Consider the following 15,522-nt stretch of genomic DNA (forward strand, 5'->3'; position numbering starts at 1 on the left):
ATCGTGAGAGTGAAAAGGGTTCTCCCTGCACGTTGCGTGAAAATTCTCCTCTCATTTTCACCTAGAAATATCCAACAACCTACAATCTATCCTCGGCTTGCCGGAATGAAGCAATTGCCGTACCAAAAGCGTTATTTAACCCTTTGAGTCAACTTTTATAACAAGATAGTAGTCTGTAGTTTTATTGGTCGCTGGTTAAGAATCTGAAAGCAGAATTTAAAAATTCAAGAGGGCGGATCCGATATGGTGGTCGTAAATTTTAGATTTAATCAAATCCGGTCAAAAAACAATTCGCACGAGTTTTTGGGGTCGCTGATTGAATTCGCCATACCGAAGTTACAATATCTGATTTCAGATTCGTAATTAGCGACCCCGAAAACCCCTGGACAGAGTTTTTTCACCGGATTCGATCGAGTTTGAAATTTTAGTCCGCCATATTGGATCCGCCGTTTTGAATTTTTTATATCCGATTTCAGATTCGTAATCAGCGACCCCGAAAACTTATAATTTGTGTAAAACACGTGTACGCGTAGAGGGGTAAATTTCTCGGAAATGAATTATTCCTTACAATTTTCACGATTTTTTTCAATCAATTTGTTTCCAACGATAATAATTTACATTACATCGCAATAATCACTCTCGAGTATTGAAAACCTCTTGGTCCACTATCAGAAATAGCAAAAAACTTATAAGAAATATATTTTCAAAGTTCTCCAAGTATGCGAAAAATGAATGTAAAATAGGTGGTAAGAATACTTGCCACTATGACTCAAAGGGTTATGCATATATTTGTACTAATTAGAGACAGTAAATTCGCACTATCAAAGTGATCTGATTAAGATGCGTATATAATTCGTTACATTCAATTAACTCGATCACTCCAACAGCCGACATTCACGAATAACCATATTATCCAGGTCGCTCTCGTACGCGAAACGTTCCAATTTGAAAAAAATGACATCATCATGCATTTAACCTTAACCACAGGAGTTTTCCTCGAGTTTTTCCGGCTCCGTGTCTATCGGATCAGCCAAATCCAAGGCCTCTACGGTGATAATACACTCGAGGCGACGCAAAAGCGTTGCGGGAAGTTTCGTTCTTCCACGACTGCAGCAGCATTGGGGGTTTCCTTCAGCCCTCCGGCTCGATCCGTCCACCCCATTTTCTTCTTCATCCTCCGCGAACAACGCCGACTGAAATCGTTCGATTTTCGCCAACGTATTCGCCATTGGCCGCGAATGGACAAAGTGCTGTGGATGCGGACGTGGTGGCTTTTCGGCGAAACGAAGAGGAAAATATAAAGTAAAAAAAAAGAAAAAGAAAAAGAGGAAACGAGGAAAGGGGGAAGCGGGAAAATTTAGGTGACGGTGGTAAGCGCGTTGTCTTCCTGTGTACAGGACACGTACAGGGGGTATTTATCCGCAGGGTGGGGATGACTGCCGGTAGAGGAAAGGAGGGTGAAGGGGGTAAATGGCGGAGCGACGAAAGGGTTCATTTCCGGTCCCATCTCGCCCTCCAGCTGCCGTATACATTTATGGTGTTGGTGGTGGTGGGGGTTTAGCACCGGCCGCGTTAGGGTTGATTGGTTGATTAAAGTCCGCGTGACGTCACTCCTGATTCGCGGGGGTCGAGAGACGGATAACGGCGAAAGCTCTGCGCGGTGTGTGGATTATATAAGGTACCTGCCAGTGCTCTGAATCGGACATATCGATTCGCTCGGGGACAACAAAAGCGGCAAAACCACCCCCAGAGGCCAACCTCGCGCCAAGTGTAACCTTACGAAAACGACTCTTACAGTTAGCCGCAGAGGTGGAATATCCTCGTAAATCCAGGCGTCTAATACTCGAGACAAAAGGCGCAATTATCACTCGCCGTCAGGTTGCAAGGACGGTGTTGGAGCCGAAACGATTCGACCGAATGTTTTGCGTTCCTGCATCGTAAAAGCTGCGCGACGATGGCTTTTCGATTCGTTTCTTACACCATGTGTAATAATAAACGCGAATACAACGCGTCCGACTTTTATGGAATATGGTTTCGTGCGTCGATGCGTAGATGTTGATTCGAATTGGTCAGGAACGTTTTTTTACGGTACGATCGAAACCGCTGGATGACTTCGGTCAATTTAAACACCGCTATTTTTTACAGGACAACGCGTGAGAATTATTCGCTTTTTACATAAATCAAATTCGAAAAACTTTGAGTCGATTTTTCTTTCTCGTACACCTCGAGGGCCGATGCTCGCGTGTAATATTACGCATAACCGATCCACGATCGGTTTGATTCGCATCGTTATTCTCTACGCGAACGATGATCTAACGCTTCTGCGTGTGTAATTCATATCGAATGAAACTGAAAGGCTTGGCTTATTCGGCTTGAATTAGCATATTGTAACAGACAGATCTCGATTGTAATTTTGAGCAGGAAAGGAGGAGGCCTGAAGCGATTTCGAATCGTGAACTGCAAGGTCCGTTCTCAAGAGTCGTTTAAACCGATCGATTTTCCCTCAATTCGAAACTTCGCAATTACGTACGCAAACACCGATCGATGCCTCGAAAAATTGACAAACATATCATTACACGCATCAAGACGAACGTTGATTCCCCTCTTTTAATTTTCAAAATGAGAAATTCGCGGTTGTTTCAATACACGCACCACTTTCAACACTCCAGAGAGTTCTCGAGGAGATGATATGCGACATGTAGGCATAATGCATATTACATATGGCCCCCCTCGTAGTCTGAAGAGAAGTGCGTTGAACGCGGCGAACGACGACTTCCCTTCAACTATGACTATTTGACTCATTCGCGACGACGTCATGCATCTATACATATATATATATATATATACATATACACATGTATGTAGGTGTGGCGAATGACATAACATTATAGCTAGTCATGCTGCAGAAGTTTTGTTCTTCGCCAAATAAAAAGGCGACCAATGCCATCGGTCAATTAGTGACAAATTGAGAGAATAGAAGAGACTTGCACCAGGGTTGCTCATTTTTTACCTCTTTTTTTCTTTTTAACGCGCCACTCGAAAAATTTGCCACTTTGTGACAAATACTGAAGAAAAAACTCTTACAAAACCTGTAGGAGATAGGAAAATATTTAGAGGTCGCTACCAATTATTGTAATATTTTTTATTTATTTTTACGTGTACACCTTGCGGATTTGTATATATATATATACGTGTATTAGTTTTTTCTTTGTATTTTTTGTAACGCGATTCAATTAATCGTTCACCAATCAGCATCAAACCGCGCCTAACAACTCCACAGTTGGCTGTAATCGTCGTTTATCCAAAAGATTAATCGTCTCGGAAAAATTTAAATAACAGTTTTTGCTACCGAAAGAAAAGTATAGCATCACCTTAACGACCCTATTTGGTTGTCGGTACCGATTTTTACGAACAATGATTAATTGGACTACGATACGAAAAAAATACGACTAATGTACATATAAAGATAAATAAAAAATATCACAATAATCGTTAGCGACCTCTAAATATTCTCCTTACATCCTCCAGGTTTTCTGACGGTTATTTTTTTATTCAATATTTGTTGCATACTTTTCGTGTGACACCTTAAAACAAAAAAAAAAAAAAAAAAAGAAAAGTTGAAAAAATGAATCACCCTAGACTGCAGACTAGACTGCGTTCGTCGTTGCTTCAAAGATTTTCGTTCAAGCTTTGACGATGTCGGGTTTATACCGAACTGCAGCCGCGATTAGCCGCGTGGCATGGTTACAATATACTCGCATTTAGATTACACGGCACGACGGGCACTCAAGCGTGTTATCCTGCGGTGCTCTGACTCGGCACGCACGTAGGAAACTATGAAGATGCATTCAACCCTCGAGGTACTCTCCCGATATTACGACGGTGCCTCTTCTCTGGATAACGGTATAAATGAATGATAAATAATGTGCAATAAACAAGCCGTCAATCGTTGGGGGAAACTCAAGTTTGGGAAACGTGTGATTGATACGCGAAAAACGAACGGATGTCACGTAGATATAAACACACGTCGGGATGTGAGCTTGGCAACTTATAGCGAGTCAATTTCGATCCTCCGCAGGCAGCCTTTCCGCAGCGGATTCCCCGGCTAGGCTGTACAATAAGAGTCAGACCCTGAGGTTATTAAAATCGTGGTAGGAATTCGGTCCGCGTATCTAAACTCGAGAGGAGAAATTGATCCTCGCCGGCCTGTTCAGGCATTCAAATCGCGATCATCGTCTCGATCCTGAGCTGCGCGATTTCACCGCCATGCTGCAGCTGTTCTTACGGGGATTTACAGAGGACTAAACGTCGAGTTTTTAACACCCTGCCCTCGGATGAAAGTATAGGAAGGTCGGACGCTCGGATCGCGAACGATCAAAAGATCATTTTCTGCATCCGTTCGTTTCGTTTCGAGTCATCGATATCCGGATGTGCAATTTATTCTACATTACAGACGACGTAATATATAGATTATGCTTTTCTCGTTTTCTTGATTTTCTTTCCCGTCGCTGAAGTTAGATTGAGCGTTACAAGTAAAACGTACAACTGAGAGAAAAATTTCTTAAACTTGCTAAATTTTAACTAATTGTAAAATTTATTTTCAAATAGAGAATTGTTTACTTGTAATTGCGAAACGAATAACTATTCGGTTCGGGGTTGAAAAAATTCCAGTACGTCTAATGAAATTATAATACATCACGTTCTACCGATGAAATATTTCGTCGGATTTCACCTTGCGATACACGTTAAACTCACGTAATAAATGTTAATTGCTTTTACACAAATTTTTAATCGTTCGACGAAGTTTGCAATTTTTATTTCGTTAAAATATCCTTCTGACAGTCCGGTAAATAATTTCTAGTTACTGCAAGTAACAGATTTTACAAGATCAAACAAGCTGGCGCATTGTTAGTTTGAAGTGCCTTGATTTCCTGAAATCGATCAATTTTAAATGATATATTATTTCTTCAAAACTGGCAACCTTTGGCATAATCGTAATAAAAACATTTAAAAAAAAAAAGCAGAAGCCCAGACGCAACAAGAGAGATAAATAAAATTTTATTTTTCGCCCCACGTTGTTGTAAATGTCGTTGTCGGAACTCGCGTTAGTTAAAAAGGTTTTCATGTTCGTTCCATGGCTCCTCGTCGGCCAGGATTAAAGTGTGAAAGTTCGAACAAGGGCACACATTGTGATAGCGTTTTACCACCGGCGTGTACTTCTCATCTTCGTTAATCTCCGCGCAACAAACAATTCTCTCGTTACTGTGACCCGCGTTCAGTGAGAATTCGGCGTAAATAAATGGAAGGAAAATTTCGTAGCGGAATACATATTTCTTAGCCTCCTTTATACTTTTTCAAAAATTATCGAGCTCGAAACAACGGGGTGATTCGTAAGAGATCAATTCGCTGCCGCTTTTTCACCCAAATACAATATGTATAAATGGACCGGCATGGTGGAACGAAGATAAACTTTTGAAACGCTGCTGCACGCTGAGAAAAATTTCGTTTCTTACAGTAAGTTGAAATATTCAGTAAAACAGGTATCGTTAAAAAACTGTTTGAATATTTTTGGAATTAGGAAAAACGAGGTACACCTAACCATTTTGCTGTATTTTCGATCCTTTTTTGGTAATTGCGAGGTTATATATATATATATATATATATATATATATGATATATTCTATGTGTTCTATGTACGCATTGCATGAGAATCAAGTCGGTAGCTTCACCGTAACGATGCATGTTTATGAAAATGAGGTGGATGTTAGTAACGTTATTGTAATGATTCGTGTTTGGGAAAAAATCATAACTTCGTTACTTGGCACTTTAAGGATTGTCTTAAATTTTGAAAGTCATTCTAAAATTGTACAATAATGATTTTCTTTCACGATGCTTCGTTACGTGAACGTTACTAACTTCAGTCTCATCGCGTTGTGCGTTAAATACCAACGATTCGAATCGTATTTTAGACTCGAGCAACTGACACGAGGGTATTTTCTTAACTTCGTAACTATCGGAAATACAGTGAATAAAGAATAACGCCCGTATTGGAAGAGAGACAAAAAAAAGAGAGAGAGAGAGATAAATCAAGATATAATAAATACCGTAGGAAAAACTCTCCGCTAAAAAGGTCTCGCAGATATCCTTTCATCTCACTTAAATCGAATTACAGTCATCGAAGGTCCGTGCAACGAACAAGGGTTGCAGGTTTAACCTTCACGCGTAGAAAGAATAACAGATGCGTTTCAACGAGCCCCGAATTAACCCTCGTGTAGGCGCGTTAACGTATCAAAGCTGGATCTTCAACAAGGATAAGATCGATAAGAAATAAAAAAATCGATAGGGAACACGCGTTGAATATCGTGAAAAATGTAATACACGAATGTCGAGTTGTAAATATACTTATACAGCAATGATGCGAAATAAAGAGATCGAATCGTATCGCTAAATTTATTATGAAACGTAGTTACAGCAACGTCGCACCTTTCGACGTGCATCGTTCGCATCTTGTAATAAATAATAAGCTGATTATACGGGAAAGCTTTCAATTTTTATACCCCGACTCTCTTTGCCTCTGTTCTTCGTCCCTTCCTTCCTTTCTTCTCTATTTTCACCGTTATAGGTTGGATCTAACTGGATTAGGCTAATGCGTTTAAGTGAATCTGACCGCCGGGGCGACCTTAAGAAGCTTCAGCTTCACGCGACGCTTTAGACTCTCTCCACACGCGTGGATAACAGGCTGCGAGACCGTTTCACCGCCCAATTCATTCAACAAACTTTTCTAAAACGTCTACTCGTACACACATCCGTTACAACTTACGACTCCTCGATCCCTAACACAGCTGAGGACGTTAATAATAGATTTGAAAATAAACTAAACATTCGTTTAATACGTCTAACATTTCTAATACGCATCCACGATGCCCCCTGCCTCTGCGGGTTAAGGTCTGAAGTATTACTGACTTTTCATACAACAAACACACAAACACACGCTCAGACACATGCGAGACATTTTTTTTTTTTGTCCAATTAATTATTCGTTATAAAAGTCCGTTGTCATACGGGTACGTGCCTATGTTTATTGAGGGAAAATTGTTACACGCGCATTGTTTGCTCGGCCGTCGATGGGCGGCAAAACTTGGCAATCAACCGGGGAACACATACCGCCAATATACGGCATGTGTGTTATGTACGTACCCGCCTGTTACATATGTGTACCTACATCCTACATACATATAATCAGCGCGATCGATGCGACTTTGGTTACACATCTGGTTTCCAGCCTCAAGTATTATACATTATATGTCCTGTATGCATATATACATATATATATATATATATGCACACGCACACATGTCGATGTAGGTAAAGCAATCAGTTCGCGAAGAAGAACTGCACGTGTGCGAAAAATTTCGCGTGCAACATTTAACAATATGCCTACAAGTGTGGGAATTTTCTTCTAATATGCACCCCCCCCCCCCCCCCCCTCCTTCATCTACGTGCAACACGTATCAAATATCCTCGAAGAAATTTGCTCTAATTGTAACCAATCGCTGCGCTGCTGCAGAGTTCTGTACTCTGTATAAGAGGCGTTATAAGTTGTATAATAATTGGAGCGACTTAATTAGAGAGGCTGCAGCATCCGAATTAATGTTAACGCAGTCTCTTCAACAGTTAACACCTCGTTAACGTATAATTAACAGGGTTAATACCTACGGATCGGATAGCGCCAAACGATGCGAAAACGTACCAGACTGCTTCATACGATGTATAACTACTACCTGCCTATGTACTCGAATTTACGTTATATTAAGATGCAGCGCAAAGTAGATAGACCGGAGTGTGCAAAATGAGGTTTTCTTTTTTTCTTACAACGATTTGAACACAAGAAATCCAAATCTAGAACGTTAGGCTCTTATCAAAATGATCCAATTTATCGCTTTCAACAATTTTAGCGTTTATTTTGCAGCAGCGGTTAACGACAAGCTATATAAGTGCTAGGGAGAAAAGTTGAAAAGGAAAAATGTTTTACTCGCTATCTTCCGTGGAGATGGTTTCGCGAATTTTTCCCTCCTACATTTGATATGAAAAGAAATCTGCCATTTGAATCTCGCGATTGAAAAAAAAAATAATCGAATGGATCCTATTTTGTCTAGGTATGGATTTAAACGTGCGTACTCGATGGCGTATAAACTGTAAGACGAAAATCGCATAATTATTCAAACCCAAGTTCGGAGAGTCGATTTGAAGCATCATTGATAGAAATTTGAAATGGTTCCACGCGGTTACGTCTGTTACTCTGGCATCAAATCGATGCATATCTTCATTTAAATTTAATTTCATCCATCGATTGTTATTTATTAATTATTGATCGTTACAGCGAATCTATAAATCGTCGATTACGTAAATAATTTGCGGATAAATAAGTTATGGCCAACGGTTAAAGTTACATATAAATATAATACCTGAGTAATTTGTTCAAATGAAATGAAGAATAACCCGCAATAGAGAATAATATATTATAAACCTCGTCTGCTCTGTAATTCAACTACAATACATACAACACACATTGTGTAGACTTTATACCCGCGTACCAATCAATTCACAATATTGAATTGATTTTCATACGCCGCTACGAAAGCTTACGTATACATACATATTATAGGTATTACATATTATATAAACTACAAAGCGATACAACCCCGGCCCGGTTAAATTGAACCAATTTGGTTGGATTATATGTTCACGTATACACGTATACTCGTATAATCGATGAACGAGATGATACAAAACTTTATATTACCATTTCAAAGAGACACTTTACTTCTATCAAGGTTAAAAACTTTTTCAATTATTATTCTTATTATTATTTGTTTTAAAAGGTACGTATCGGTATATATCTGCCTGTACATAAATTTCGTATTTTAGCCGAGTATAAGATGAATATAAACCGCTATTTTCCTGCTGCTTAAAATTCTCAAGTATTAAACGCGCAAATTAGAGGCGGCGCGGGTTTTTCGGTGGTATTATTATACATATTTACAAAGCGAAGAAACTCCCGCTAGAATGAAAGAAAAGATAATTTCGGTAGCCCGAGCTGCAACAGGATCTAGGACCCTATCTCCGCGTCCTTTCTACCCGTTTCAAATCTTCCTGTCCCATCCGCATCCCTCGGATGCATGTGAACACACCTGCGATACGGTCGGTCGAAACAAGCTGCGCGACCGTTTGGAAAACGATTGATAATATTGCATTTGGGACGATTGTAAAATTATGGTAGAAAAAATTTGCCGAGTAAAAATTATAGAAGTGCTTGCTCGGTTTTATTCTCCAACGACGTGAAAAATAGCCAATTCCCAAAGCGACGCGCTGCTATTCTTGCAGAATATTTTTGCTAGCTGTTCGTTGTCGATGCTGCAGAGCCTCGTATAATTTCAATAACTGAACGTATGAAACTTCGGGTGACTGAATCGTTAGTCGCGTTACGATACGCGATGAAACTCTGCAGGAAAAATCACTATTCTCCGACTTTGGAATAACTTTGAAGAAGTTGACTGTGGAAAAATATAATTATGTAAGCTGGATTATGGCTGGAGCTGTGGATCGACGAGTTGTTATTAAAATTACCCATTGTTTCATTGTAATAAGGTAACGAACGTTAACAACCTCTGGAAATTTCGGGGGAATAGAAACCGACGAATTGTAATTTGTAAGCGATAAAATTTGAAAAAGTACGAGTTTATCGTACAAAGTTATTGCGGACGACGTGAAACTGCTGTTGATGATTCAACTACTCGTAAATAAGCCGGCGCAGGTTGTTTCGAAAACGTGACTAGGTAGTTAGCGTGGAAATGCTGCCCGCTTTTTTCACCGACAAGTTTGCATAACGAACACGAATCCTGGCAATATTAAAGGCTCGATCGTACGCCGTATTATCAGGATCGATATGGAAGCGATTCGTCGTTGTGCATATGTGTGTAAAATACACAGATTGTAACGAGCAGCCGCGGCTGACGTTGAATCGCACGAAAATTGACGTTACAAGTTATAACTCGAAGTTATTTCGGCGGGTGTGCGTGTCGGGTTCTCGGATTGATTATACATGCCTGTAAATATGTACGGTCCATGTATAATACCCGCGACTCGAGTCACTGCAGGGCCCGATTGTACGAATAATTGATTTTACGTCAGTTTGATGAAAAGGACGTTCAGGTGTCGGGACGTTGATGTATTATAGAGGAGCCGCCGTGCGAGCTTTGCGAAATCACTCCGCACGCACGGCGAGAGTAGATTGTCTTTTTTTTCACAACGCCTGCACACAGGCGCCGCTCGTAGAAACGTGTGCAAACGATCGAGTGCACAGTCGATTGTTTATACGCAAAGCGAAAGAATTGCGGGGGTGAATAAAACCCCGATCAATATTTAGCACAACGACGAAGGCGAAATTTAACCGCACAATATTTCCTATCTAACGACAACACACGCGAGTAAATCGCGGTCGCATTTAACGCAACGATCAACGAGGAACCCGCGAATCGCGGACTCAGGAGGAGAATGCGAGAAACGGGGAAATTTATCTCTACGAGAGAAGTATTATTGTCAGCTTGTATCGACGGAAAAGTGGCGAGAACGAAACCTGCCACAGAACGGATCGAATTAGCGATTTTTTTTTAAAGTATTTATTGTAACGTAGTGCAAGCGGCGACAAATGAAGCAGTCGCGAGATCAATATAATATGTGTATAATAAGGTGTATATAGAGGATGTATAACATGGATCGAAGATGCATTTTAATTCGTTGACGATGAAGAAGTTGACAGAGCTATCGTATACTACGGAATTGTAAGACAGTGACGTGCGTACAGTGCAGGAGTATAATGTAGGCATAACGAATAAACTCACCTCGGTTCGAAAGGCGAGAAACACCCCGATAAAAACAGGCATCAATAGCCCTGTCATCTCGAAATTGTTCCGCAGCGGCACAGTTTTATCACGAGTTCGGTTGACTTCTATTATCCGTTTACTCTCCTGCCCTTTTTTCCCAACTTATATTCTCTCTCCTGTCCTTACTACCCGCACGAAAACCGTCTTTTGACGCGACTGCTCCGGGAGCCAGTAATTCGTGTGCAGCAGGGTTCAATCGCCCGTTTACCGCAGCACTGGGTGGGTCGCGAAGCGTCGCCGTCGTCGCCGACAGTGTAGAATCAAGATGGCGGACTCGGTACCGCGGGGCGAGGGGCCTGAAGTTGCCGGCGAGTCGATACGGCGCGGGAAAACTGGTCTTTCAAATTTTTGCCTTGCGAACCGCGATTCGCATCCGGCTGGAGAACGGCTTGCGTGAACCGTAGACGACGCTGCTGTAATTCGAGGTGACGAGGTTGAAGTTGGTAACGTGATCGTAACGAAGCATTGGGGAAATAATCACTCATTTTTAATTTCACAATGATTTTTGAGGGACTAGGACGTCAAAATACGAGTGTGTTTTGTTTTATTACGGTTTGCCAGATTTCAGGCAGTTACCAAAATCGTGAAATGACGGTTTTTTTCTTCAGGATGAATCGTTGCGGTAACGTTACCAACTTCAATATGACTCGATCCGTTTACCAATGTTTATTGTATGCATATACACATAACCGGCAACGGTTTGACGACTTAGCAACGTTCCAGCGGACGATGTTTTGTCTGATATTAATGGTTGTGTTTTGTTTTCCAACTTTCGGAAAGGAAATGATTGGAAAAAGCTGCTCGTTGGCTGATTTTTTAATACTTACCGATCACATGAGTCTTTTACTTATTTATTTTCTTTTTTTTTTCTTCAAAATTTGGCTAACAAAACACATCCAATTTGGTTCAGTTCTGCATCATTTTTTTCTTTTTTGCGCCGTTCGGTAGCGACGCAAAACGCAAAGGCAAATTATCAATCGGCTGATTGCCATTTCTATACCCCGCTGCTGATGTGATGGATTATACCCTTCAGCGTTCGAGGGACACTGGGAATTATTATACCATTATGCGGAGCATACCGCGGTACACAATCAAGTTTCTTGCGTAATGGCCACGCTCCAACGAATTGAAAGCAATTATAGTAAGCCTCTCGGGATGATTTCAGATCGTTTAGCTTATACAAGTTATCTACGCACAAATACATGTATGTATTATGTATTTTCGCAATAATGCTGTGGAATATCCGAATGTCCCATACTAATATAATTATATCAATAACAAGGATACGCAAATTATACTTATATTGACTCGGAGAATTTTGAACAGTTAAAGAAAAAACAAAACTATCGATAAACGATGAAATGTAATTCAACCCGATCAAGTGCGATGTGTAAACTATTGGCTTGCAAATCATAAGTACAGTATGATCCGAAATAGTTATGCCGAATGATAAGCGACATAACTATGCAACCTTGAACGTGAATATTAAAAGAGATCTGCATGTGTATGCACATACATACATGTAGGTACATGCAGATCATTAAAAAGATGTCCGAAGCATACGAATACGCGGCTAACGAGGTCACTGTAATTTTTGCGCGCAATTTTTTTCCCGCCATTACAAAGTTATACGAGCGTTTTTTAATTTTCATTGTTTCGATTTTCTTTTTTTTTTTTTTTTAGTGTTATTTTTATTTCTTTTACTTCAATCTTGTGCAAAAAAAAGACCATCTTTCAGACCAACAGTATGAAAACGCACGAGTGGAGTAGCCTTGGCCTGAGCGTCGGCCGCCCAGCGAGTAGCCGCGTTACCATGGAAACTGTATCGATTTCAACCCTCAGCTATGCGGTATAAGAATCTACCCCGTATTGCCGTGACGGGAGGTCCTACACTTGGAGAAATTTCAACGAAGTGCAATTCGATTCGCGAAGCACGTCGCACGGAATGCAAGGAACCGACTTCTTCGCTGAATATCAAACCAGTCGCATTAATGATTCATTCAAAAATTCTCCAATCAACACCTCGAATTTATTCCTCCACCTCCGCCGTTCACTCTTATTTTCTAATAACTGCATGTATGTATGTATGTATGTACGTGTCTGAATTTGCGCCTTTGCTGCCCCAGACGAACATTTGCTGTGTAGGGGATTGATTAAGTTTGGTAGAAGTTTAATTGCACCGGTGACGTCATATTGTCGAGGATTGCTTGTGATCGATTGGATCGAACGGATGTCCGTCAAAACCGCCGGGATGCGACCCGACTGTCTCTTCTAGTCGACCATCAGCCGATTCTGCGTTTGCAATACCAACGAAAGCTGTGCTCGCGGCTGATGTTATCGCAATGACACTTATCGATCCAGACATAAAATGTTTTTCATACTTATTTACATAAGACATGTGTCACAATTTATTGAAAATAAACAATTTTGTTTTATAACAATACTATATTTTTGGATTTGATATGTATTTATACGTTGTACATATTCATTTCTTATCTTTTGCTGCATAAACCCCAACTTCATTTGAATTGCTCGTTTTTCTCTATATTTATATTTCTATTTGTTTATCGACACAATATCTTATTTACACGTGGGAGGCGATTCACCTTCGCATACATATGCAGCTATATATTTTTTTTATATATTTTTCTGTTCATCAAGCTCAAATAATCCGCAAATTTTATTTGCAGGGACTGCTTTATCTGAAAAACGATTCGAATGATACTTTTCCATTCGCAATACTGCGTAGGACATGCGACATATTATATACAGAGTGAACTTTAATTACCAATCATCTTGGGATAAGGCAGATTTAGGTTTTCCATTATATGAATAAACTCGTCCAAAGATTTACTCAATCTTGGGTTGTACACCTTTTCTTCACCCACCGTTGTCACAGTTCTCCCAGTGTAGTCGTGCGCCGGATATAATCTATAGTTCAACGGAAAATTAAAAATCACGGAATGTACAGATTTGTAGAGAGTCGCTGAAGAACCACCCTGAATAACCAAAGAAAAATATTTAAGGTGTAAAATAATTCCTTCGTTCCGGCGTACTGATTTAGAAATCTTTCTCCTCACAGGAAAAACAAATTTCCGAAAATAAATAAAATTGTTTATCCATTTGCCAAGAAAAATCGATCTAATAATAACATTCACCGACTCATACAAATCAAAAACATATGGAGGAAAAATAAATAAATAGAAAAAAATGAACATTTGTACAATCTTTGTTTTCCCCTCATAGATAAAAAAAAAATACTGCTCAACTGCGATACTAACCTGAAAATCAGTTCGTCCACATCCACGTATCAGAAGAGTGTCGCCAGTGAAGGCGATTCCCTGTTCGTGACAAACGTATGTGACGCAGCCTTTGAAACACAATGTACGCGTTAGCTGTAAATAAATATAGAGGAATAGATTGAGAAATGAAATCCACCTTCAGTGTGACCCGGAGTTGGTAAGACTTTGAGCTGATGCCTTCCAAATTCTATATTGTCTTGAGGGTTCAGTAATATATCAGCTTCAGCGCCACTAGCACGTGATATCATTGATCGGCAGCTAGGTAAAAGAATCTTCAATTTTCCGGTACCGGTAATGTGGTCTGCATGCATATGAGTATTCACTGTGAAATCAGAGGAACGTAAATACCAGAAAACAGAGTTGAATGCTTGATACTACGAAAATCTTACTACTTGACTTATGTACCTGCATATTTCAGGCAAAGTCCCAGTTCATTTATCATGTTTGCATCACGCTCGGCATGCTCGATGACCGGGTCTATCAGTATTGCTTCTCTTTTTGTAACGTCGCCAAGCAAATAAGTGTATGTGCTAGATACAGGGTCGAATAACTGAAAAATAAAATATGTACATACATGAGAGATTAGACTTCACAGTTTCAAAGTCCGAATATCAAATTATTTACACTGTTGTTAATGCAATGATGAAATTTGTCAAAAAACTTTCTGACCTGATACGGTGATACAATTAATGTAAATAATTGCCAAACAATCAACTCTTACCTGCCGAAACAAAAAGTCCCTCGAAAATTGTATCGGCTCTGTCAAAACAAAATTCGCAACTTGTTGGTGTTGAGATCGAATTGTGATTCGGTAGTTTAAAATATTTTTGGCTGCCCGACATTGTCGGTGGAACCCGACCAGAAGTGAGCGCATATTTATCAATGGCTGTCTAACGCTCAAGTCATCCGTTAATATGACTGATAAAAATCAATCAAGGGCAGAGAAAATACGTCGTACGTGTGTGAACAAAATTAACAGAATGACCGCGGCCTTTTTTACTTTTTTTTAACAGCCGATTCCAACCGAATAACAGATGCACCTCGCGTTGTGTGATAAAAACTTGTAACCAATCGGGCTCTGCTTTATCCTGACCTTATCACGTGCTTATCATTTATCAACAACATTAGCAACTCAAATGTAGTGTATATATTTCTGAGGTTGAGATGCTTCAAGTTTTTGACTTTGAAACTCCACCTAGTTCTTTTTTTTTTAGCCGTTACGACAGGCAGCAACATGAATCGACGTGAATACTCACGTCGATAAAAATGGTTTCTGG

The 15,522-nt window shown here is 40.0% G+C and overlaps 2 protein-coding genes across 4 annotated transcripts in view; both read right to left on the reverse strand.

Moving 5' to 3' along the window:
• The window catches only part of Appl (amyloid-beta-like protein), a 39,450-nt gene extending 28,267 nt beyond the window's left edge, over positions 1 to 11,183 (reverse strand). For 2 of the 3 annotated variants that reach the window (XM_046632393.2, XM_046632394.2), the window contains exon 1: positions 10,902 to 11,183. In XM_046632393.2, the coding sequence (XP_046488349.1) occupies positions 10,902 to 10,958 (57 nt within the window). In that variant the 5' untranslated portion in view covers positions 10,959 to 11,183. The remainder of the gene's footprint in view (positions 1 to 10,901) is intronic. The other variant, XM_046632392.2, reaches the window with a different exon arrangement.
• A 2,156-nt stretch (positions 11,184 to 13,339) lies between these two features.
• LOC124221938 (persulfide dioxygenase ETHE1, mitochondrial) lies at positions 13,340 to 15,470 on the reverse strand. Its single transcript, XM_046632401.2, has 6 exons — positions 14,967 to 15,470; positions 14,651 to 14,795; positions 14,382 to 14,567; positions 14,225 to 14,313; positions 13,732 to 13,942; positions 13,340 to 13,645 (listed from the first exon to the last, which is right to left on the reverse strand). Exons 1-6 carry the CDS (start codon positions 15,117 to 15,119, stop codon positions 13,581 to 13,583), a joined length of 849 nt encoding a protein of 282 aa, XP_046488357.1. The 5' UTR covers positions 15,120 to 15,470; the 3' UTR covers positions 13,340 to 13,580.
• Between the last annotated feature and the right edge of the window lie 52 nt (positions 15,471 to 15,522).

Source organism: Neodiprion pinetum, chromosome 6, assembly GCF_021155775.2.
Source record: "Neodiprion pinetum isolate iyNeoPine1 chromosome 6, iyNeoPine1.2, whole genome shotgun sequence".
NCBI lineage: Eukaryota > Metazoa > Arthropoda > Insecta > Hymenoptera > Diprionidae > Neodiprion > Neodiprion pinetum.

Coding starts and splice junctions, on each gene's coding strand:
- LOC124221938 (XM_046632401.2), bottom strand. CDS start 15,119: ATGCGCTCACTTCTGGTCGGGTTCCACCGACAATGTCGGGCAGCCAAA. Junction 14,314..14,381: donor AACTCCGGGTCACACTGAAG/GTGGATTTCATT, acceptor TGTGTTTCAAAG/GCTGCGTCACATACGTTTGT. Junction 13,943..14,224: donor GTGGACGAACTGATTTTCAG/GTTAGTATCGCA, acceptor TTGGTTATTCAG/GGTGGTTCTTCAGCGACTCT.